The 24,060-nt window shown below is 39.2% G+C and overlaps 1 protein-coding gene across 3 annotated transcripts in view; it reads left to right on the top strand.

Moving 5' to 3' along the window:
• Window positions 1–24,060, top strand: part of LOC135704619 (protein dead ringer-like) — a 421,444-nt gene that overhangs the window by 348,683 nt on the left and 48,701 nt on the right. For all 3 annotated transcript variants that reach the window (XM_065226086.1, XM_065226085.1, XM_065226084.1), the window contains exon 6: window positions 13,562–13,745. In XM_065226086.1, the coding sequence (XP_065082158.1) occupies window positions 13,562–13,745 (184 nt within the window). The remainder of the gene's footprint in view (window positions 1–13,561; window positions 13,746–24,060) is intronic.

The following is a 24,060-nucleotide window of genomic DNA, read 5'->3' as shown; positions in this document are numbered from 1 at the left end:
CGACGAAACTATGGAGTGTAGCATTTTGATGTCTTGCAGAATGTTTCTTCATTTTTCGAGTACTTTATTTGAGTGGTGAAATTTTTTATTAAGGGGGGTATACACTAAGATAAAAAAAAATGTCTTGTTAAAATTGATGAACATCTATGGAAACATTGTAGATGAAGTCATTTTAAGAAACTTTACCCAAGATGACAATTTTCTATCTCTCAAGTGGACTAAATTATACGGTGAAAATGGAGTACACACGGTAGTACCCCCTTAAAAACCCCTTTTTTACCATAAATTTTTTATTTGAATTTCCCATTTTTTTTTTCAATATTCTACAAAGTTGTAAGTGCTTTAAAAATTCCCCTTTTTTCGAAGCAAATGGATTAATTCTTAAAATGACTTCATCTGCAGTGTTTCCATAAATGTTCGATTTTAACAAGATATTTTTTATCTGAGTCAAGGGGATAGTCACTCCGCACAGTGTGCCAAAAACAAGCTTGGGCACACCTTGACAGTCATTGGCACTGTTTGGCACCCATGGTTAACATTTTCTGATCTTTAAGTTACTGGCAACACTGAACTTTGTGCATGTGTCAAAATTTGTTATTGATGTTGCCACAATATAATCAAATTATTTTCAAAACACAACCTTGAATCTCCACCAAGTCTCACCATGGATTCTCAAAATCCTTACAACCGTGACGGCAGTCGTGTCCACATTTCCTCCCAGACGAAGAACAGCTGACAGCGGTATCTTGACCTGACCGAGGTTTCCGGCCATAGCTACACGAACTAGCGATGCAGATTCCACGGCTGCGGCTGCTTGCAATGCTGCTGCTGGTCCGTCTTTTTTGACGAATTTTAGAGAAGACGCAACAGCAGAAGGAACAGCAGCAGCAGCAGCAACTAAAGCATCCGTTCATCGTCTTGGAGGAGGAAGAGAAGCACAGCTTCATAATGACCGCGAATCTTGTGCTTTTGTGATCGATCGCGCTGTGGTTGCACTTCATGATGGCGTTCACTGTCAGAGCAACGCTCGGGAACTCGACCAATCCGGAGGAGAAACTTTCCGATTTCAGCGGATTCGCACATCCGACGGGTGACATTCCTTGGTGGTGAATGCAGTCAGCAGCAGATCCTCGGACGGCATACGAGTGGGGTATTGAAGTAGAGAATACACCATCGGCGCCGCTGCGCTGTAGTCCTTGAAGCTGATCAAATAGTCCGACAGGGTGTAGGGGTTGGTGGACTCTGACAAGTAGTTCTGCTTGGAAAATGCAATCTGAATTTTGCTCCATTTTCCACTCATTCAATGTTGTTCAACTGCTGCATGCTGCGTTCGACTGGTTCGACTGCGATGGCGTCACCCATTTGAACCATGGCGGTAGACTCTTTGGTCTTCAGATACAGGCAGAACAGATTGAACAGCTTATCGGTGTTGGCTGTGTTGTTATCGAGTCCGTAGACCATCATTACTGCGCCCTGATGCTGTGCCGGTTGAATGAAGTTGGCTGGTCCGTTTCAGTTCAGCGGTTCGTCCTTCATTAGTCCAACGTGTGTTCCGGCCGGTATTGGTTTCCAGTTTTCCGACGGATGATACTCGGGCGGTGAAAAATTCGGTGCAAATACGTTTCCTCCGCCGGCTCCCAGAAGGGCTGACGTTCGTTGCGCGGGGTCGACCTTCCACCGAAGATGGTTGGATCGTGGAGCAACAGAGCTCGTTCGTTGCAGACATCCTTGAAGACGGCTGCATCCAATGTGAAGTCCCAACTGGAGTCCGTGTCATTTTTGTAAAAATTGAAAAACAAAACAAAAACAAGAGCTGTTAACATACCGGGTTGCCAAACATGGCATTATTCACAAACAAACAAAAGTCAGTGAAATGACTTCTTGGCACTGAGGCACACTGAGAAAAATGTTGGCGCAAAATAAGTGTGTAGAGTGACCACCCCTTAATCTGAGTGTATAACCCCCAAAAAAAATTTACCACTCAAATAAAGAACTTAAAAATTGAAGAAATATTTTTAAAGACATCAAAATGCTACACTCAATAGTTTCGACACAAATGGTAATGTCCCACTGTGTGTCGTTTGCAAGCATGTAGACGATTTCTAGTTCTAAAATATTTCGTTACACACGCTTTTTGATGAAATGTAATACAAAACAGTTACACAAAAAAAAACTGTTTTTTAGAGGCACTCTAATAAAAAGCAGATTGATTTCAAGCTTATCAGTATAAAAATTAAAAAAAAAACGGTATTTAAAGGTAACAATAGCTGCAATGTCAAAACCTACGACTGGATGCATTCCTTCAGATAACAACTTGAGTGCGGTAAAAATCGATAGAACTGTTTCAAACACATCGTTGCTACATGAGTGAGTCGGCGATCATCTCTTTTTGCCAGTGGTGGCGGGGGGAATAACCCTCACCATCCCTCTCTAACGGAGGAGTTTGGTAAAGAGAGATGATTAAACCGATTTGTACCTTCCTAAAAAGTTGTCCTTGCTCGCTTTCTACTCTCTAAATACAAATTTTAACACTGCCGTACTCTAACGGAACTATCAACTCTATACTATCATCTCCTTTACCACTCCTCATTACCACATTAGTCGGTTTTTTGAAAGTAGCATCTTCAACTATTTTTTATTTTAATAAATTTTATATTTTTGGCGCTTTTTTATGGCGAAAATTCAAACTTTTGGGCAAAGAACGGAAAATTTACTTTCCTGGAGCAGTTTGCAGAAATTATCGGAGAATGTTTGAATTAGCTTCTGAAGGATGCCGACAAAATTTACGGCTCTTCTGAACGAAATTTGAAAATTCTATGGAAAGTTGGAAAAACATCCGGGAACTTCCAAGAAAAAGTATTGAGAAACTTCTGGTGAAAATTTAAAGAATCTTCCGGGTAAACATAAGATGACATTCCAAGTAACGTTATGGCACGTTATTTTGCCTTTTTGGTTTTATACAGCTGAGCAATGACTATTCCAGTGTTTGTAAGTTCTATTGAGGTTCATAGGGTTCCGGAAATTGGAAGCGAATTCCAGGAGTATCAAGACTAAAGTAGCTCGGAAAAGCCTTCGAAGCCTTAGAAACAACTTATGGAGAAACTTCCAGAAAAAACGAAAGAGACCTATTTGAAAAAAAAAAGATAAATCTGTTAAAAGTTCAATGGAGCTTCCTGGAGAAGACAGAATAAACTCTGAAGCCAGAAGGCTTACTGAACAATTGAAGGAAACTTCAAGGAAAAGGTGGGGAAAATATCCGGAAGGAACAGATTTTTGGGGGATGTTTGTACAATGTTCCCTGAAGTTCATTACATGATTTGATGATCCAGCAATTTGACTGATAATCATAAAACATCTCGGAAGACACCGCAATGTCCCTGAAGTTTTCGGAATATTCCTGTCATGTACTTTGGGATATCCCGTTAATTCCTCGGAACTATCTGCTTTTTTTCTGAAGGTAATGGGGTTGTTTTGAAGTTATCTGATCATCCTCGAAATACTCGGAGCTTCCCTGATTATAATGAAACTATCGAAAATGTTCAATCTTTTGTAAAGGTCTCTGAACTTTCTTGAAGATTTAGGAACTTCATAAGTGCTTTCACGATTTTATTGAATTGAATGGAACATCAGCATTGAAGTTCTCTGATGTTCATGTAACTTCCCTTACGTTTCCCAAAATTTCAAATTTTCTTTGCTGATGTTTTCCTGGGCTTTCTCAGGAAAGTTTAGTTTGAGCAATTTCGTTGAAATTGATTGATCTATCCAGAGCTTCCCTAAAGTTCTATCAACTATCCTAAAACAAATGGAACTGTCCTGAAAACCATAAAATTTCCTCGAAGAGCTTTGGACTTGTGAAGTGTTCTAAATATTTAAGATGATTACTTACGATTTTCTTGAAATTCCCAGGATCTCGAATTTTAACTTATCCTTACAGATCTTTGAACTTACACAAAAGTCAGGACTTTAATGAAGTTTCAGAACTCAGAAGACATCAGTCGAAAGAGTATCAAGCATAAGAAATGTTTAAAGATTATTAATTGTTTGACCATTTTGAGGCTCAATAAATTTGAGATAAGGTAGAGAACTACTTCGGCATAAGTGCCATTTTCTGTAATATCGTACAGAAACATCAAATGCATCAATGATTTCGACGTGAACGAATCAATTATACCGTTGGGTACGACAATTTAAAAACTATAAAAACAAAGTCATTAATTTTTCTCACAAAAAAAGAAGCCCTTCTTGCGAATCAATGTTGTCAGCATTGATCCGTATACCAAAGTGATTCCAATGACATTTCAACGTGTTCGAACGAAATTGCAATCAAGAAGCAGTCTTAGATTTTTATCAATTGTTCAACAATTGATGACTCTTTATCAAATCTATGGTAAATAACTTTAGAAGTCATCTTTGATAAAATCATTCAATTTTTTTTCGGTCAAAAACGTTCAACAAAGTAAGGTAAAGTGCGATTTTTAAAGACTGTACTCGAAAAAAATACAACAGTCAAAAATGATCACCAAAAATTAATTTTAAGTCGGATATTTTTGAAACTCTCAGGGAATAAATAAACACATATTAGCTATGTTTTTGCAAAGTTGGTTTATTCAACCTCCTATCCTAGGCTAAATGCTCGCACCTTGGACTTAACGCTACCCATCAAATCCTGTGCGACATTTGCGCCATCTTTCTTACACACTTTCATCCACTCTTTCTTCAAATCCTTGTCGTTTTTGAAGACCTTCCCTGTTTTCCGGAGCTTGCCCTTCGTAATCGCCCAGAATTTTCCTATTGGGCGAAGTTCTGGCGTGTTCGGCACAAAAACAACATCGTTGACTTCGTACCACGCCATCAACGGTTTCGCGTTATCACTTCTTGATAAATTTGTCGACCTTCTTCCGGAACTTCTCCGGAACATCCAGGCGGGACTTGTTGACGAAAAATTCCAGGCCGGGGATTTGCTTGGCGTCCACTTTAATGTACGTCTCGACGTCCATTACGTTGCATTTCGGTTGCACCAACCACTCACGGTACAGCTTCCTGGCGCGGAATTTGGGCACCGTATTCTGTTTATAGGTTCGGTTAGGCGCCTTCCTTACCTTGAAGACATGAAGTCCGGCCCGCTTCATTGTCTGGTGGACGAACCAGAAGGAAGAATTGATCTTCTTGGCCACGTCCCGAATCGAAAGGTTCGCATTGCGCTTGAAGTAATCCCTCACCTTCCTTGCGTTCACGAGGTCGGTCGTCTTCGCTTTTCTTCCGCTGCCAGCTCGCCGCTGGGTTGTCTGGGACTCCTTGATCGATTTTACCACACGGGACACGGTCGAATTGTCGATTCCAAACTGTTTCGCGATCCACCTGTGGGACTGGCCTGGATTTCCCACGACCGCGCGCATAATTTTTTGTCGAAGCACTTCTTGCTTTGAAGCCATCTCGATAATCACTTGAAAGATTGTGACGAGATTTTGCACATGTAAACATTATAATTTTGATTATTAAAATCGGTATAAAATCTCAAAAATCGGTATTCTGATAAATCGGTATCAAGTTCGAAAATCGGTATAAATACCGATAAATCAACGCTATGATCAACTGAAGAGCTAGACTTATGGTGTTTTCAGCAAAGTTGTTTGAAATGATATTCATATTGTATTTGATAATTTTGATCAGGGAAAATTTAAGTTTATTATTAAAAGTTATATGTGGTTTAGTTTTTGACCAAAGTTGTAGAAAATATTATTTTAAGCAACTTTGCTGAAGACTTCTGATGTCGTACTCTTAATTTGAGCTAAATTTTTCCCGGGAATTCGATGGATGAACCGGGATAAATAAACTAACCATACCATAGGAACAAGTTTTCACAACAGAATTTCAGAACTAACTATTAAAACAGGGTGATTCTTTACCAAATGGATGTCTTGCTCTTTTTGCTGCATAATTTACTTCATTTTCCCGTCTAATTGTTTTTAGAATTAAATCACTCAGCAAAATTACAATTTGATTTTTGTCGTTTCAATTTCAGACGTAAAGTGCATGGGCCTTCAAAAAAAATATTGAAGATGCTGGACTTTGGAAACAAATATTTGTAAAATCCGAAACTGAACTATTCTTTTCCTTAGTTTTAATTTTTCGAATTAACTTGGAGTTCTTCTCTGAATTATCATGGAATTCTTCTGAAATAAACCAGAAAACACTCCGCGTAATAATTACCGTTGAATTTCCTTGAAAACCCTTCTAAGAACTTGATTGGAATCCTTCTTAGAATTCCTTTGAACGGAGACTTTGATTCCTTTAAAATTCCTTCCAAAATTTTATTTCACCTCTATTCAAAACAGCATAAATCTTTCGAAATTTTATTTAGAACCCCCTTGGAGTATTTTAAGGAAATTCTTTCTAGTTACACTAAATTACAAATAAGAGCAAACAAAATGAACTTCGATGTTCAACCTATCAATCTTATGTAAAATAGTGCGCTGAATCCAAAATTGTAGTCAGAAAAAAATCTCAGTAAGATAGTTTTCTAGACACAGCTAAAAATGAAATTTCACTCCGGATGTAATGAAGCTGTATCAATTATTTGAACGCCAAATCGAACGGGAGAAATTATTTTTTCGATAAGCTGAACATCATTTGTCAGAGAGATTAGTGGAATTGTTGTTAATTAATAGTTTGTTTAATTTTTTTTATGTTTGCATTTTTCCAAGAAAATTTGATTTCAGCACAGTTTTTCAGCAAGGTAAATACTAATGTTTGTAGTGGTTGTACCAACAATACCACTAATCTCACTGAAAAATAGTATTCAGTTGATTGAAAGTAAATTTTCTCACTTTTTATTTGGCATTAAAATAATTGATATAGCTTCATTACATAGCCGGAGATATTTGTATTTTAGTAAACTTTTATTAGGTGAAATTTCATTTTTAGCTGTATCTAGAAAACTATCCTACTGAGATTTTTTCTGAAAACATTTTTGGATTCAGCACACGATTTTACATGGGAAATGACCATCAGCGTACAAAGTTAAAATATGCTGTAAACTAGTGTTATTAGCAATTTTTGCAATAAATTTTATTGGAGCTCTGTGATCTTTCGCACTAGGGTTGAAATAAGCGCCAGAACACTCTTGGAACTCTGTGTCTTGTTGAATTTTCATCATAATTATATTGGAATTCTTCTTAAAATTGATCTGTCATTTTCCTCACGATCCTCATACAAATCTCCTCAGAATCAAGAAAGAATTTTCACAACTCCTTTTGAAATCTTCATAAATTATCTAAGAATTTAATTTAGAACTTGCATTCTTCTCCACAGAAATCTCTCCAAATTCATCTTACAATATCTAATTCCAGGGCTGTTACAACAGGCGCGGACTTCGTGGATTTCGCGATTTTCGCGGATTAGTCGCGGATTTGAATTTTCAGTCGTGAAAATCGCGGAAACATTAAATGATGTCGCGAAAATCGCGAAGGAACTGATGTGCTGTCACAAAAATTTGTGGAATTCATTGCAATCTTTCCGTCCCGGATTATTTTGCTGTCATCAATTTTGTTGTTCATTTGGCTCTCTATTTTTTACCGGTTCAAACCAAACACCCTGCAAATAATCGAGAAATGATCTCAATTCCATAAGTCACATCGAATTTACACGGAAATTCCCTGAGGTCTGTCCAATGTGAGACATTTTCCTTTTTTCCAATATGAACATATCATTTTTCGTTGTCAAATCATAAACGAATCGTATATATGTGAGCAATATGTATAGCGGATATTCTAGGTTCTCCAAATCGTCTTTAAGTTCAGTTGATTTGTTCTACTATATCAACCAAGACCCCAATAATGTCTGTAGTATCGTAATATATCGAAACAGATTCAAAGTGTCTATGCGGATTGTACCCGACCTATTGCTAAGTATACAAGTTTTTATAGGTTCTGAAATCATTCTGAGAATCAGATTATTTTTCTACTAGATCACCCAAGACTAATTCAATATCTGTAGTATCGAAATATGCCCAAACAAATTGGCAGTATCTATGTGGATCATGCCAACCTATTTCCGTGTATGCCAAATGTTGTAGGATACTACAGATATTATCCTAGTCTTTGTTGATCTAGTTAAACAAATCATCTGAACTGCAGGACATTAACATTATCCATATAGACACTATGAATCTGTTTGGACATATTTCGATACTACATACTTTATCCCAGTCATGGTTGATCTAGTAGAATAAATCATCTGAACTCCAGAACGATTTGGAGAACTTAAAACATCTGGTATACATGACATTAGTTCATGCATGATCCACATAGACACTGTGCATTTGTCTGGAAATATTTCGATACTAAAGACGTTGTCCCAATCTCGGTTAATCTAGTAGATCAAATTATCTGAACTCCAGGACGATTTGAAGAACCTACAACATCTGGATTACTCGGAAATAGATCATGCATGATCCACATAGACACTTTGAATCTGATTGGACATGTTTCGATACTACACACATTATTGCAGTCTTGGTTGATCTAGTAGAACAAATCAACTGATGTCCTGGACGATTTGGAAAACCTATAATTTGCGGTATACATATAGTAATAAGTCGTGCATGATCCATAAAGTCACACGATTCGGTTATTATTTGACAACGAAAAGTGCTAGGTTCACATTAGAAATAAAAAAAATCATGAAAATGTCTCACCATTGGACAGAACCCAAGGAATATCCGTGTAAATACACAACCGTGACGTGACCAACAAGTGTGACTTATGAAACTCTGGTAATTTCTCGATTATGTGCAGGGTATTTGGTTTGAATCGGTACAAAATTGAGAAAACTAGAGCCAAATTAACTACAACATTTAGGACAGTAAAATACGTCAGAGACGCAAAGGTTAAATTAAAAAAAAATTTCATTGCAAATGAAAATGCATTTTTTTAAATAATGTTACATCAAATCTAGGCCGGTATTATTCAATGGAATCTCATAATGTAAGGGTGTTTTATTATGTTCACTAATTACTCAGAATTTATACTATACATAAATAACTGAAGATGATAAAAGCTATTTAAAAAAAAATCAAAGGTTACAAACGATACTCTTTTAGCTCAGTCGGTAAAGGCGCAGCTACAAAGAAAGTTCATGCTTGCTGAGTTCGATTCCCGTCCGGTCTATAAATTTTTCGGATTGGAAAATTTCTCTACTTTCTTTGGCATAGGATGGTACAGGCATAAAAAGCTCTCAATTAAAATGTGAAAGTACTTCAAAGAACACTAAGTTGAGAGCAGGCAAAAATCTAATATGCTACTATATAAGCAATAGGCTTGAAATGCCATGTAGTAGTATAGAAATGCTATTTTTAGACAATGAAAACAGTTTTTTTTTTGTCGCGGATTAGTATTTGAAGTCGCGGATTTCTTTTGAGAAATCGCGGATTTCGCGGATCAAATTTAGAAAATCTTGTAACAGCCCTGAATTCCGAAATTGAATATAATTCTGGAATTCTGCTCAGAACTTCTCCTTCAAAAATTATGTGGGAATCCTCTTCAATATTTCATTGAAATCAACTCTTTAAATACTTTTAAATTTTACTAAATATTCCAAGCTTTGTCCGCAAGATTCTATCGATTGTTCTGTAATGTGTTATAACCCTTAAAATGCTTGCAAGTCTCAGACCATTGACAATTATGACTGCACGACTCATAAATATGATTTTTTTTCAAATATGTGATCTTGAAAAAAAAATCAAAATCTCACATTTTAATTATTTTTTCTCCAAATCTTGTATCACGAAGATCGTTATCAATCACAAATTTTGAAGAAAAGTTCTAGTTTCAAACTGTACACAAATTTCAAAGTCTCAGAATTATGGGAATCTTCTTAAATCACATTTTTTTATCCTTTCAGTAAATAATCTTTCAGTAATATTTTTCAAATATTGGTCTATTGGACGTGGGTATTAAATTGCATGAACCATGTTTAGTTTCACGTTGAGTGAGTTCCACCGTCAAAAGTTTTAACACATCTATTTGTGTTTAAATTTGTACATCAGCGCGAGTGCGGGTGATACGGTCAAAATTTGGTCAATATCAACTTGACGTATTTCTTTCAATTTTGCATTTAAAAAACCTGAACACCCCTCATTTTGAAGGTGTGTGTGTGTAGAATGTTGCTCCTATTTTGATTTTGGAATTCACTCTTCAGTTGTCAAAATGCCGTCCAAGCAAGAAGAGCAGCGTATCAAAATTTTGCTCGCGCATCGCGAAAATCCGAGCTACTCGCACGCAAAGTTGGCAAAATCGCTAAAAGTTGCCAAATCAACCGTTACAAATGTAATTAAAGTGTTTGGGGAACGTTTGTCGACAGCCAGGAAGTCTGAATCGGGGGGAAATCAAAAACCGGAAGCCACTGAGACGACAAAGAGAGTTGCCGGTAGTTTCAAGCGAAACCCTAACCTCTCTCCCCGAGATGCCGCAAATAAGCTGGGTGTATCGTCTAGCCGGACTATCGACTTACAAGAAGGTAGTGACTCCAAATCGCGATGATAAACAAAATACGACGGCCAAAGCGCGATCCCGGAGGCTGTACACGACGATGCTGACGAAGTTTGACTGCGTGGTAATGGACGACGAAACCTACGTCAAAGCCGACTACAAGCAGCTTCCGGGACAGGAGTTTTATACGGCAAAAGGAAGGGGAAAGGTAGCAGATGTTTTCAAGCACATGAAACTGTCAAAGTTCGCAAAGAAATATCTGGTTTGGCAAGCCATCTGTACCTGTGGCTTGAAAAGCAGCATTTTCATAGCTTCCGGGACTGTCAACCAAGAAATTTACGTGAAAGAGTGTTTGAATAAACGTCTGCTGCCTTTCCTGAAGAAACACGGTTGTTCCGTACTGTTTTGGCCGGATTTGGCATCTTGCCATTACGGTAAAAAGGCCATGGAGTGGTACGCCGCCAACAACGTGCAGGTGGTTCCCAAGGACAAGAACCCTCCCAACACGCCAGAGCTCCGCCCAATTGAGAAATACTGGGCTATTGTCAAGCGGAACCTAAAGAAGACCAAAAAAACTGCTAAGGGCGAGCAGCAGTTCAAGGCAAACTGGCTTTCTGCGGCGAAGAAGGTGGACAAGGTGGCTGTACAAAATCTGATGGCAGGGGTCAAGCGTAAGGCCCGGCAATTCGGATTTGGAAAAGCGGAAGCCTAACTGAATATTTTTCCTGAATTTTATACTAATTGAACTTGAAAAAGAAATTTAATTTGATTTTTTTAATAAACGATTTCACCGATTTACACGCGTTTTCCCTTGACCAAATTTCGACCGTATCACCCTTTATCCCTCACAATTTTCTCTAATTCTCATTTGTATCAAGTTAATTTTGTCTGAATTTTTTTTTAAATTAGATCTTTTGTTTTTCACAATTCTGCCTCATAACATATTCATCTAGATACCATTTGGCCTAGTGACGTTAATCTCTGTTTCTCAATAAATTCTAGGGCTTTGAATTCATAAGATGCATCGAGCATAAAAAGTGAACGAATTGAATACATTAAGTGACTCATAGAGTTGAATTTATACTTTCAGCTTTTAAAAATACTTTCTGTAATTCTGCTTTTACTTTTCCCACAAATAACCTCCAAAAATTCACAGTTGTTCGACACGTTTTTAAAAATGCGTACAATTTCGTTTTTAGTTCAATATTAACAACCGGGAATTTTTTTAAGATTTGAACTGAGAAAACCGGGAATTCCGAAATGAAAATTCACTGGCCACCTTGTTAATGATCTGAACATTACAGTAATTTGATCAGTCGTTCAAAATAGCGGAATCCGAATGAAAATTCACAGCAACTTCAATCTGAAGCCACTGCTTCTCAATACTACTATAATAACAAACCAAGACGTCCATAAAATAATTCCTGCCACCTGATTCCAACATACTCAAATTAATTCGTTCAACAAAAATACCAAACTAAAACACAAAAACCAAAATTCATAAGTAAATAAACACCATTCAACATCCGCGCACAGGAACCAGATGGCAATCTGCAACATTATCCAACACTGATGACGACCGAATTTCGTTACACTACCATCACAAAATGGCAAATTAATCTGGCGTCTGCTAAAAATACCGGCGATATCGCAACGACGCCCCCTTTTTGTTGTCCCCCTCCCTCGAAAAAAAAAGAAAAAGAAACGAAAATTCCCTCACCGAGCAAATTAATGCCACCACGTACACCAAACCAGCAACAACAAACCAACCAATCCGTACCGAAGAATAATATTATTCTAGACGGGTTCGCCGCCGTTTGCGCTGACGGAAATTCATTAGTAGGATATCATTTGTCCAGTCAATGATGATGCAGCAGTGGTCCACCGCACTTTTCCACACTTCTTGCCTCGTTCTCTGTTTTTATGGCCGAAATAATCTGTAAATTTATGCATAGGTTCTGTTGAATCCCGCAATTACGGAGCAATTTCTACCACTTCTTGCATCACGTACATATTGAAAAAGGAAAAAAAAAAAAGGAACAAATTTTCCTCGACTGTCGAATGGTTGATAAATGCCGCCAGCCACCAGCCACTCACTTCAGGTTCGGTTGGTCAGCAGCGGAGAGCGTAATTTGAATATTCCCGTCGTTCTCCTTCCCCGTTAGCTGGCGTGTCCCTCAGCCATTTTCCGTTTTCCTTCGAGGCATTCCTGGGTCCAGTTCGGCCGGGACCGACGTAGGGAATAAATTTAGTATCTACAGTCGATACACTGACGGGCGCCCAACAGCGGCATGCCGAGGACTGCGGAGATCAGTGGTTACGATGGGCTGAAGAACGATTGCTTTATTTGCAATGATTCGGTCGGGTTGTGTCGATGACGGTGGTTTCCCCCTTTCCGAAACGAGCTGTACACGCCCATGATCACCAGCAACAACGCTGAACCAGAAAAGGCAGAAGGCAAGTTAACTGATGAAAATATTCATCATCTACATTTTTCAACTCTTCTTGTCGATCCTTTAACCCCCCCCCCCTCCCTTCCTGGGAGTCAGACTCATACATTCAATACTCAAGAAGTGCTACTGTTCGGTAGCCGCTTCGTTTTCGTCGCACCCATCACGAAACACCCCCCTCACCACCAATATGAACCCAGACGAGTGATGAGAAAAGAGAAGAGATGTCAAAATTGATTGTCAGATATGTGTTTTTCTTTTCGAGAATAAATATTCTGTGCTCGAGAGAAGTTAGCATAATAAAGACAAATATTAATAAAAATAGATTTTTTTTTCTTTCTACGCCGTCTTCGTCGCCGTCGTCGACGTCTTCTTTGGTTGGTGGCTTGGGTTGGTAAGCATTTTTCAATTTCATTACCCCACCGCGACCACTTGGTGTCCCACCCCCACACCCCCCTGAAGGGGGTCTGACCTCTCGGTCATCTTAGCGAACGTCGTCGCATCGATGAAATGTGTGAGATGCTTGAAAAATTCCATTTTGCCGTTAGTCAATAGTTGCGCGCTGGGTGAGGTGTTAATCAAATTAATTAAAACGAAATTTTCCGGTATGCTTCTGCTTTCCAGGAACTCCAATCAACCGCCTACCGATCATGGCCAAATCGGTGCTGGATCTGTACGAGCTGTACAATTTGGTGATTGCCCGCGGCGGACTGGTCGATGTGATCAACAAGAAGCTCTGGCAGGAAATCATCAAGGGACTGCACCTTCCCTCGAGCATCACCAGTGCGGCCTTTACGCTGAGGACACAGTAAGTTTTTTTTTCTTTCTTTCATTACGAGTGTGGACATTTACAACTCATTTACATGCGTTGTCTGCGGACAAATTTCGACGAAAGATGAGAGGTGGACAACAGTCGATACTACTGATTGACACACATGATGAAAATGACAATTTTTCGGTGCTTGGTTCAATGCTATTCGACAAGGGAAACGGAGAGCGATGTGTCATCATCATTTGTCACCCCAGATGGAATGGTGACTGACTGATGGGTGGAAATCCGTTTTCGCTTATCAGCGCTGATTTCTAAATAAAATACGTTTTAGTTTTAAGTCTTAAGGCCACGGCACATTGCATCCGTTGGCGATCCGCTGCGGCAAATCTGACAGTTAGGCAATAGATTTGGCTGTCACTTTGCCGAAAAGTATCGCCAACGGGTGCAGTGTGTGTGAGCCTTATTTAAAATTCTAGACTAAGTTTTTAAGATTTGTCAACACTAGGGGCTAAGGGGCCTTCCTTAGCTGAGTCGGTAAAGGCGTAGCTGCAAGGCAAGACCATGCTGGAGGTGGCTGGGTTCGATTCCCGGCCCAGTCTAGGAATTTTTCGGGTTGGATAATTTCTCGACTTCCCTGGGCATAGAGTATGATTGTACTTGCCACACAATTATACTAATGCAAATTTTTTTTGCCAAAAATGGTACAGATATCGAAAGCCCTCAATTAATAACTTAATAAAATGGTACAGGTATCGAAATTAATAACTGTGGAAGTGCACCTAGAACACTAAGTTGAGAGCATGCAATAAGCTTGAAATGCGATGAAGAAGAAGAAGAAGAACACCAAACATTTTGATTTTGCCTTAACCCTTTCAGGACAAAAGGGTCATATATGCCCACCTTCTATGGTTGGCTGTATAAATTCACAAGTGATAGTTAGACCCATACTTTCTTCGACAAAGCTATAATTTCAGATGTTAACTTCACAGAAAAAAAAAACCTAAGAGATTTTGATTTTTCACATGTTTAAATGTTTAGCGGTTTAGCTTCATAATGGCTAGGTCGTGAGGGACTTTGTCAAAAGCCTTAGAGAAGTCGATGTAACCGGAGTCCACTTGCTGACGCTTCTCGATGCTACCTATAAGAGTGTTCGTGTATGACATCAAGTTAGAGACTGTCGAGCGCTTTTTAAAAAAATCGAATTTTGATGCCATTTGTAATTATAGCATGCTATGGTCCATATAGAAATATTTTAAAAATTTCTGTATTTACACCAAAAATTGTGATTTTTTTTAAAGTATGCCATTCGATTACCTATAGCTTGAAACGAATAATGTGATTGGAATCAAGTAGATAGGACGTATCGTTATCGAGAAATCGTTAAAAACGTACCATGTAAATCGCGAAAAACCGTGTAAAAAAAGACTTCAGTGTAGAGCCAAAGTTGATGGCCTACCCGAGCAAAGTCGGTTAACAAAATGAAAGCAAATCGATATTAAAGATTGCAGTTTCTATCATAATGAATACTCATTTTGATTACAATTGTCACGACATTAGTCTGATATCATATTGTGCTTTCATTATGCAGTCAAGACTTTTTAAATGAAAGCAACTTAACTTGAAGTTCTGCTGTTAACGTCTTGTTTAAAATTTAAGTTAAGCTTATCTGTCGTTGAACTAACGATTATTGTTTAATTGTTTTGTTTAACACATTTTAGGTCATTCGTAACCAACCCGAGGTGACATTTGAGCTCAAGTCTTTCAGCGTGAGAAGCTTGGATGCTAACCATTTACACCAGGACCGTATTCAGTCAAACATTATGAATACAAAATCAGTAATCAAATTGATTTCATTGAAAGCAGGATTAGTTTTTCGTTTGATTCAACAGTGTAAAATTTTGCTCTCATTTTTGATGTGTTAACCGTTAAGTCAACCAAAATGAGATCAAATGGAGTATTCAAAATAAGTTACATCATAACAGCAAATTCTGATTTCAATTTGATCTCTAACTTTGCTCGGGTAGATATCCAAAACCTTATGAAGATTTTATGTTTGATAACATGGACTTAACCCTCCGTTACTCGCGCTGTTGTACTTTTTTTTTTTACCTCTGTTCGGGACATAAAACCACTGCGACCAGTAATTTGATCTATTGTAGTATATCCCGTGTCCTTAGTTTAGTGCATGTCGTATTACTCCATCACTATTGAGAAATGATGAAGTATTCGGTTTTGATACAGTTGTCATTCTTGCCTTTATCGCAAGGAATCGATTCTAATTGAAAGGTCCCGCTATTTATACCCTTCGGAGTGTTGAAACACCCTCCAAAGGCGCGCCCCTTTGTCAGTCAAAATTGGATTCCTTAGCAAAAAAAAACAAGACATGACACCGATAATGACCATGCATCAGAACCCTAGTCTTAACCACTTCAAACTAGGAAACAACGAATAGAAGATTAGGAATCACATAGGTGAAGACTAACTAACTAATTTTTTCCTTGTTTCAAGATCATCCTCGGTCCACGCAACCCGAGGACTTATCACTATCAACAAGGCATAAAAAGTAACAAGGACTAAGATGTGTTCCTTTAATTACTGTAAAATCCTGTTCCAATTGTTTGAAGTAGTCAAGACTAGGAATCGGTGGTAGATCTTACATCCCGTAACGTACCACGAAAAGGTGATCTACCCACGTTACGGGGCAAAACACACATGAGTTTTCCATTGCTATTTTGTTGCTGAGTTGCCAATCGATCTGAAACCAACGAGTATTCCTCAAAAAACTTGTTTTGATCTAAACAAGCTAAACTTTGATTACAGTAAACACCTAGAAAATGCGGATAATAGGTAAAATGTAAATGTAAACCGCGTAAACTGTGACCATACTACGTGGGATTTGACTTAATTTATTACAACATGGAATATATCGAGATCCTGACCAGATAAAAAGTTACTGTCTCCGACAAAGTTGTTTAGGAGGTCATAGTCTTGTCGCTGGCGGACAGTAGTTCAGAATTTTCTCACTACGTAGCGCTAGTATACATGTGAAATTCTCGAATGTGTTATATCTCGAGATCCTGACCAGATAGAAAGTTACTGTCTTCCACAAAGTTTTTCAGAAGGTCAAAGTCTATTGCTTGGTGCTCAATAGTTCAGAATTTGCTCACTACGCGACGCTAGTATACAAGTGAAATTATCATATAAAATATCTCGAGTTCCCAACCAGATAGAAAGGTACTGTCTTCGGCATAGTTGTTCAGGAGGTCAAGGCTTTTTCGCAGGTGGACAGTAGTTCAGAGTTTTCTCGCCTTGCGGCGCTACTATACATGTTAAACTCTTGCATATTTAAAATCTCTAGATCCTGACCAGATAGAAAGTAAATGTATTCGGCAAAGTTTTTCAGGAAGTCAAGATCTTTTTGTTGGGTGACAATAGTTCAGAATTTTCTCACTATGCGGCGCTAGTATATACGTGCCTTTCTCGCATATTCAATAGCTCGAGATATTGATCTGCTAGAAAGTTGCTGTCTTCGGCAAAGTTGTTTAGGGGGTCAAGACTTTTTGGCTGGTAAACAGTGGTTAAGAATTTTCTCACCTCGTGGCGTTAGTATACATGTACACTTCTCGCATATGCTGATCAGATAGAAAGTTACTGTCTACGACAAAATTGTTCCGGAGGTCAAGGTATTTTGGCTGGTAGACAGTAGTTCAGAATTTTCTCACTTCATGGTGCTAGCACACTGGAATCGCTTTTTACGCGGGTGATACGTCCCGCGTAAAAAAAAACCGCGTAAATTCCGGAATCCGCGTAATAAAACCGTGTAAAATAAGACCGTGTTTAAAAAAACCGCGTAAAAAGCGACTCCAGTGTATACATGTGAAATTCTCGCATATAAAATATCTCAAGTTCTTGACCAGATAGAAAATTACTGTCGTCGGCAAAGTTGTTCAGGATATCACAAAATTTTTGCTCGTGGACAGTTGTTCAAAATTTTCTCACTACGTAGCGCTAGTAAAATGTGAAATTCTCGCCTGTGATATATCTCGAGATCCTGACCAGATAGAAGGTTACTGTCTTGAACAAAGTTGTTCAGGAGGTTAAAGCATAGAGTTTGTGAGAAAATTCTGAACTACTGTTCACCAGCCAAAATACCTTGCCCCCCTGAACAACTTTGCCGAAGACAGTAACATTCTATTTGGTCAGGATCTTGAAACAAACCACTTGCGAGAATTTCACGTGTATAATAGCGCTACGTAGTGAGAAAATTTTGAACTACTGTCCACTAGCTAAATCTATCTGATCAGAATCTCGAGATATTTTACATGCGAGAATTTTGCATGTATACTAACGCCACGTAGTGTGAAAATTCTGAACTATTGTGCACACAGCAATAGACTTTGACCTCTTGAAAAACTTTGTGAAAGACAGTAACTTTCTATCTGGTCAGGATCTCGAGATATAACACATGCGAGAATTTCACATGTATACTAGCGCTATGTAGTGAGAAAATTCTGAACTCTACTGTCCACCAGCCAAAAGACCTTGGCCCCCTAAACAAGTTTGCCCAAAACAGTAACTTTCTATCTGCTTAGGATCTCGAGCTATTGTATATGCGAGAATTGCACCTATATACTAGCGCCACGTAGTGAGAATTTTCTGAACTACTCCACCAACGAAAAGATTTCGACTTCCTAAAAAACTTAGCCGAAGACAGTAACTTTTTATCTGGTAAAAATCTAGAGATTAGGGTTAACCTGGACAGAGACGATATCCTTAGCAGCGCTCATTAACCTTGAATTCATAATTCAGCATATGTTTCCTTGACCACAATATATTCTAGGATCTCCAAGTTGTCTTGGAGTTCAGATTATTTGATCTACTGGACTTGCACGAAGTCCTCAGCAACGATATATAGAGTGAGCATGAGCATGATTGACCGCCCACGGTTGCTACTCTGTTATTGCCAGACCAGCTGTAATTACACAGAGAACCAATAGACGATGCTTGGGACTAGCAATCATCCTCAATGTGCAAAAACTGGTGATCTCGAATTAAGCAATACCAGCGCCAGCCGCGCCTGAACGCAGGTCAAGAAAGGAATGGGTAGGAATGTGTTGACGTGACACTCGCTTTGATGGCAGCCGAGGAGTCCTCTGCACTTCCACGAGGAATCACTGGGATGTTGGATAAGAGGGTTGGATTTGCAGCAGGGTTCGTTTTGGTAAACGATAAGCTGAATTGATGTCCTAACGATCGTATTACGCGAAGGAGCTTGGGATTGAACCCACGGTCTTCTGCTCAGTAAGCAAAAACGTTTGCTAATAGGCAAACGAGCTCCTTTTTAATCATCGAGTTGCTGTTATTACCATGTAGTCATATTAACAAATAAAACCAGGCTTGCAATTGCCCATCACAGCCAAAATGCCAATCCTCGGTACCATGAAACTATGAGATACCACAATGACAATTCCTACCCGCAAGAAGCAAGAATGGGTGGTAAAGCCTGTGTATGACATACACAATTTATCAATTCTGCTTTCAGAAGGTCACAACTAGCGATTTTATGATCTCTGATTGCTCGCTCATCACGTTGCTCATCGTTACAGCTAATCGCCATTGCGACCCTCTGAAAGCCAAACTAACATGTTTTATGTATCATACAGATACCTTACCTCCCCCTCCCGCATCCTTCCAACAAAAACCACCATCACCAAAATACCCCACAGCCCCACAAATCCGAAAAACAGCATTCCAGCGGTAACGAGCATTTGCCAGCTTGAATAAAACGATTGACGAATCTTGATGTGGATGGGCTTGAATTAGATTCAGGATGTTCTGCTCAGTAAGCAAAAACGGTTGCTCTAAGGCCACCGAGCCCCTCATACTTGCGGCATACTATTTTGGGCGCCCATATTGGCGTGTACTATGTAGGGTAGCTCATCTCTCGTCGTGATGGTGGGATATAGCAGGCAAATTAGAGACGAAACATTAGAGAGGAACCAAAGAGGTATTAGTATTAGTTATATCTAAACAAACAAAACAAAAGAAGAGCAGAACAATAAAAAAAATAAAGATAAAATGGAAAACAAAGAAAAAGAAACGTAGGCAGATTATTGAAAAATATAAAAATAATAGAAAGAAGCATAGATCAATTACTAGGAAAATAGAACTACATTATAACTAAAAGTGCAATGAATGATCGTTAGTTTCGGAATCATTTTAGTGTTAGAGTTATGATCGTTATGATCCGTAGTCAACACTGCCAGCCTCTCCAACACTAGTTGCAGGCAGTGGTTGTTCAATCATGCGACACTGTAACTACTACTATGTTAAACTATTTATCGTGCAATTACAAAAGCAAACCTAAAATAACAATTATATGGCAATATTATATTTCTTATATAAATAACTTTGATGAAAACAAAAACAAATGCAAAATGAAACTTGACAAACCATCGTCAAACCCCCCATTCTAGGGCAGGGCAATAATTCTATAATGATTCGATGAGGATTCTAGGTCCTATTTCAATAAGAATTCAAAATATGTTCTGATTTTTTTTACGTAGGATTACGTCTTTCGGCAACATATTGGGGGTGCAATTTCAAAAAACCAAAATCGACCGCGTTACGGAAAGTGGTCAGATTTTGACTACTTATAACTCTGTCAATAGCGGATGGATTTTAATTCTAAATAAGCCAATCGATTGCTAAAATAAACACTATATCAATTTTCAATAGGTAATTTTTGAACATTACACAAATGTGAAACTGTTGCAATGATGATCAAAATTATCACCGATTGCCTGCAAAAAGCGCTTTCCCTAACACAGAATTCAAAATAGAATTCCATCCGGTTTCGCCGAACGGTGTGTGATGGTGTTTGGTCGGTCGTCCTCAGCAGCAGCAGCAGTAGCAGCAACCAGTGAAAACTTACGATTTGAAATTGGCTCACTACTTGACTAGCCTATTGGTCCCAAGCAAATCGAATAACGTACCCCATTCTAGTCGAAATTCTAGTACTACACTATGTTCGTTTTGATTCGCTATGAAAGTTTGACAGATAAAATGAGGGGTTCGTGGATTATCCCAAGTTTCGAGGGGTGCATCGATTAGCTTGGAACCGAAGATAGTACCAGAGCTGAGTCAAAAAGTTGAGCAAGTTTCTTCGGGACCTTCTCGTCTTAGAGTTACCTCTATGGTAGCAGTGCTTTCGGCGCGTGTCGTTGAACATTGTTCTCCTTTGTCTGTTGACCGAATAAGCCTCACCGCTACTGATAGGATTCAGTAGCTCTTCGTGAGTCGCTGTGGGCCATCTATGTTTCAAACAACATACAGCTCGCCAGCCTCATCTGTGTTGAACACCCTAATAGATCAGCATTTACCATCACGACAAAACGGTTCTTTTCAGGACCACCATAAATTATTGTTGTTTAAGAGTTAATTTTCATTGAACGTTCTCTCGACTTGCTGCCAGCCACATCACCCCCGAAGCTCTTTGATAATGTACCCAGCAACCAATCGTTTGTGGTCAAAGTATTGATGTGGTACATACAAATTCTCGCAATGACCGAATACGACATGACCTTGTCAATTAACAAGAAACACTTCAAGGTTTTCTCCAGGGTGCTAGAAAAAAAATCTTGAATCTATATGATTGACCACAAATATCTCGTGATTGGAAAATTTTAGCAAGAATTTCCTTCATCAATTTTCTTTTTTTATTATCTTTTGAATAAATCAAAAATTCCGTGCGTTTTGTGTACGAAAATGCGTAATTTTGTCATCAGAAAACGAGGCGTTTCCGTGCTGGTAAAAAGTCGCCGAATATTTATACCAAGCACGTTATCCATCGTCAAATCTTGGATACCACCTCTTACTTTTTAAAGAGAGCTCTGATGAGAAATCCATGGAAATCCCGTGAACTCCACCCAGCAAAAAATTAATGTTGATATCACATCAAAGTGAACTGCATCCTCTTGGATGTAATATAAAAATTTCTAAAAGAGTTCTGCGATGTTTTCTGAGGATACTTCTAACTTGAGAATTAGAATTACCGTGCCTTTACTGACTAAGCGTCGAAGTATTAAGGCGAAAATTAAGATTTGGATGATAGCCTAGTGCAAATATTAAAATTATTGAATGTGATTTGTATGAACCAAAACAGCCTAAAATGATGAAATATCGAAACGATAACTTCAATTGGTATCAGATTACCAGATTCAGCGCTGACCTGAACACCACGAGAGCGATGCACATTCCTCGCCATAAAATGGCGGAAATTCATCAAATTAAACAGTTTCAGTTCACACACACACACACCGTGGAATTGATGGAATAATCATTAAAAGCACCAACAAGCGGAATAAAATAAAAATATAAAACAAGGGCGGTATAAAGACGATAAATCATTCCGCACGAGAGAGCTCGTCTTCTCTCATCATCTTCCCAAGGCTCGGAGTACGCATATATTTTAATATTTGCCAGAGCGACGGACCTGGATGGGACGGAATGAGGCGAAAAAAATATGATCATGTAAGATGATGGAAAAATGATGGAATTGAAATCGGTTTTATAGCCATTATTTTGCTGCTGTCTTCCCCCCGTCATCTTCCTCAGCTCAAGATCTTCTGACCACAGTTAACCTGGCGGGCTGGTTGGCTGGAAGGGTCCATATTCGTAATTTATGCTTGCATCTCGCGCATCATCACCATCATCGTCGTCGTCGTCGTCCTCGCATCTCGCATGGATTCCAATCCAATCAACTTTCCGGGCCTGTTTGTGTATATCGCATTCGTATCTTCCACCACGTGTAAAATCTTGCAATCGCTTTCCACCAACCGACGACGACGATCTCGTCGATCGTCCACTCCCCGCCTTTTGGCAGTGCAATGCTCTGCTGGCTGTTTGGTGCACGGTAGGGAGAGAAGTGAAGCGAATCAGTGCTTCCTGCTTCGCTTCCAATGCGCCCCCTTTATATTGGCTTGGTATACCTTCGCACCCCACCCCACGTCCTACGGCTTATCAAGTCGTCGCAGGCAGAAGTCTGACGGATGACGACGACGACATCTTGATGAATTAATTGACTTATTTCGCTTTCGAGTCGCGTTTCACTCCAACAAACCAAGACGAGGTGCGGGGTGGCGTCGCGACGAGCAAGGGGCAAAAGATGGCGTCATCGCACTGCTCGACGACCAAGAGCTCAGCATTTTTTTTTATCGTGAAAAATGGCGCAGCAATTAACCGGCGCACCGAGTGCTGAAATGGATCCGTTGATTATTTACATATGATTTCGAAATTAAATGCAACATTGTCCAATTGCGGCGGGCTTGTTTGCCGTGGCCATTAATTTAGAAGGAGTTCCACTCTTCGCCCAGCTCGTGCTCTTTCTCTCTATCCTCCTCCGTGTCTCCGTGATGATGAGAAAGACGTCGATTTCCCACCGCGCAGGTTTCCAACCAAATCAAACGGTACGTCTCTCGTTGCTTATAAATAGTATATACGTATTCTATGCATAATACGCTTGCCAAGCACTAATTACCAACACAAAACATCAATTACAATGACTATGCACACTCATGCAACACGACACCCCATCGCCGTTAAGGTACAATATTTGCTCATTCAAATTTCTAAATATTATCATACAAACGGACCCACACAACATCGCCGTGGGGCTTTCGGCCGTATTAAACCACCGGTCGGACCGGGCATCAGGCTGGTCCAAGGGACTTGACTTGAGATTTCCTATAAACTCATAAACTCATCGCCAGGAGATGTACAATTTATAGTTATTTTTTTCAACCAGCTCAACTCAACTCAACAGAAATTCCAACCACAACAGCAGAATACCATTAAATTAATATCTTCCACATTTATGAAACTATATGTCATTCCGTTTCCGAACACGTCTACCGCTAAATGCTATGAATTGATAGTAAATGAATTCATTTTACACCGAGTGACGCAAGTGGATTTTCTGAAGTGGTATCCAATTTGGACCTACCCCATGCCCCCGCAACAACGACAACAACAAAAAAGTTCATCACTCTGTCCTGCTTGCCCTAAAGTTCACCTAACCGTGAGAGATAAATCAGAAAGAAAAATAATAAGACAACCACCCGGTTTACTACGCGATATCACACACACACACACACACACATACACACTTTACCTTGTTTGAACAATTAAGTGATTGTTTGAATTTATTCCCCCCATTCGTCAACCCCCGGTCTCACTCGCTCACTTTCGATTCACCTGAAATCCGGCAATCAACAAACGACGATAGGACTTCGCCACCACCAGCCGAATGATTCAGCCGGACTTGGTGACGAAAAAGTAAAGCCATCGTGCG

The sequence above is a fragment of the Ochlerotatus camptorhynchus genome, unplaced genomic scaffold (assembly GCF_037179485.1).
Source record: "Ochlerotatus camptorhynchus isolate MF236.1 unplaced genomic scaffold, CSIRO-AGI_Acam_v1.1 ptg000244l, whole genome shotgun sequence".
NCBI classification, from domain to species: Eukaryota; Metazoa; Arthropoda; class Insecta; order Diptera; family Culicidae; genus Ochlerotatus; species Ochlerotatus camptorhynchus.
This window is presented reverse-complemented; position numbering and strand designations above follow the sequence as displayed.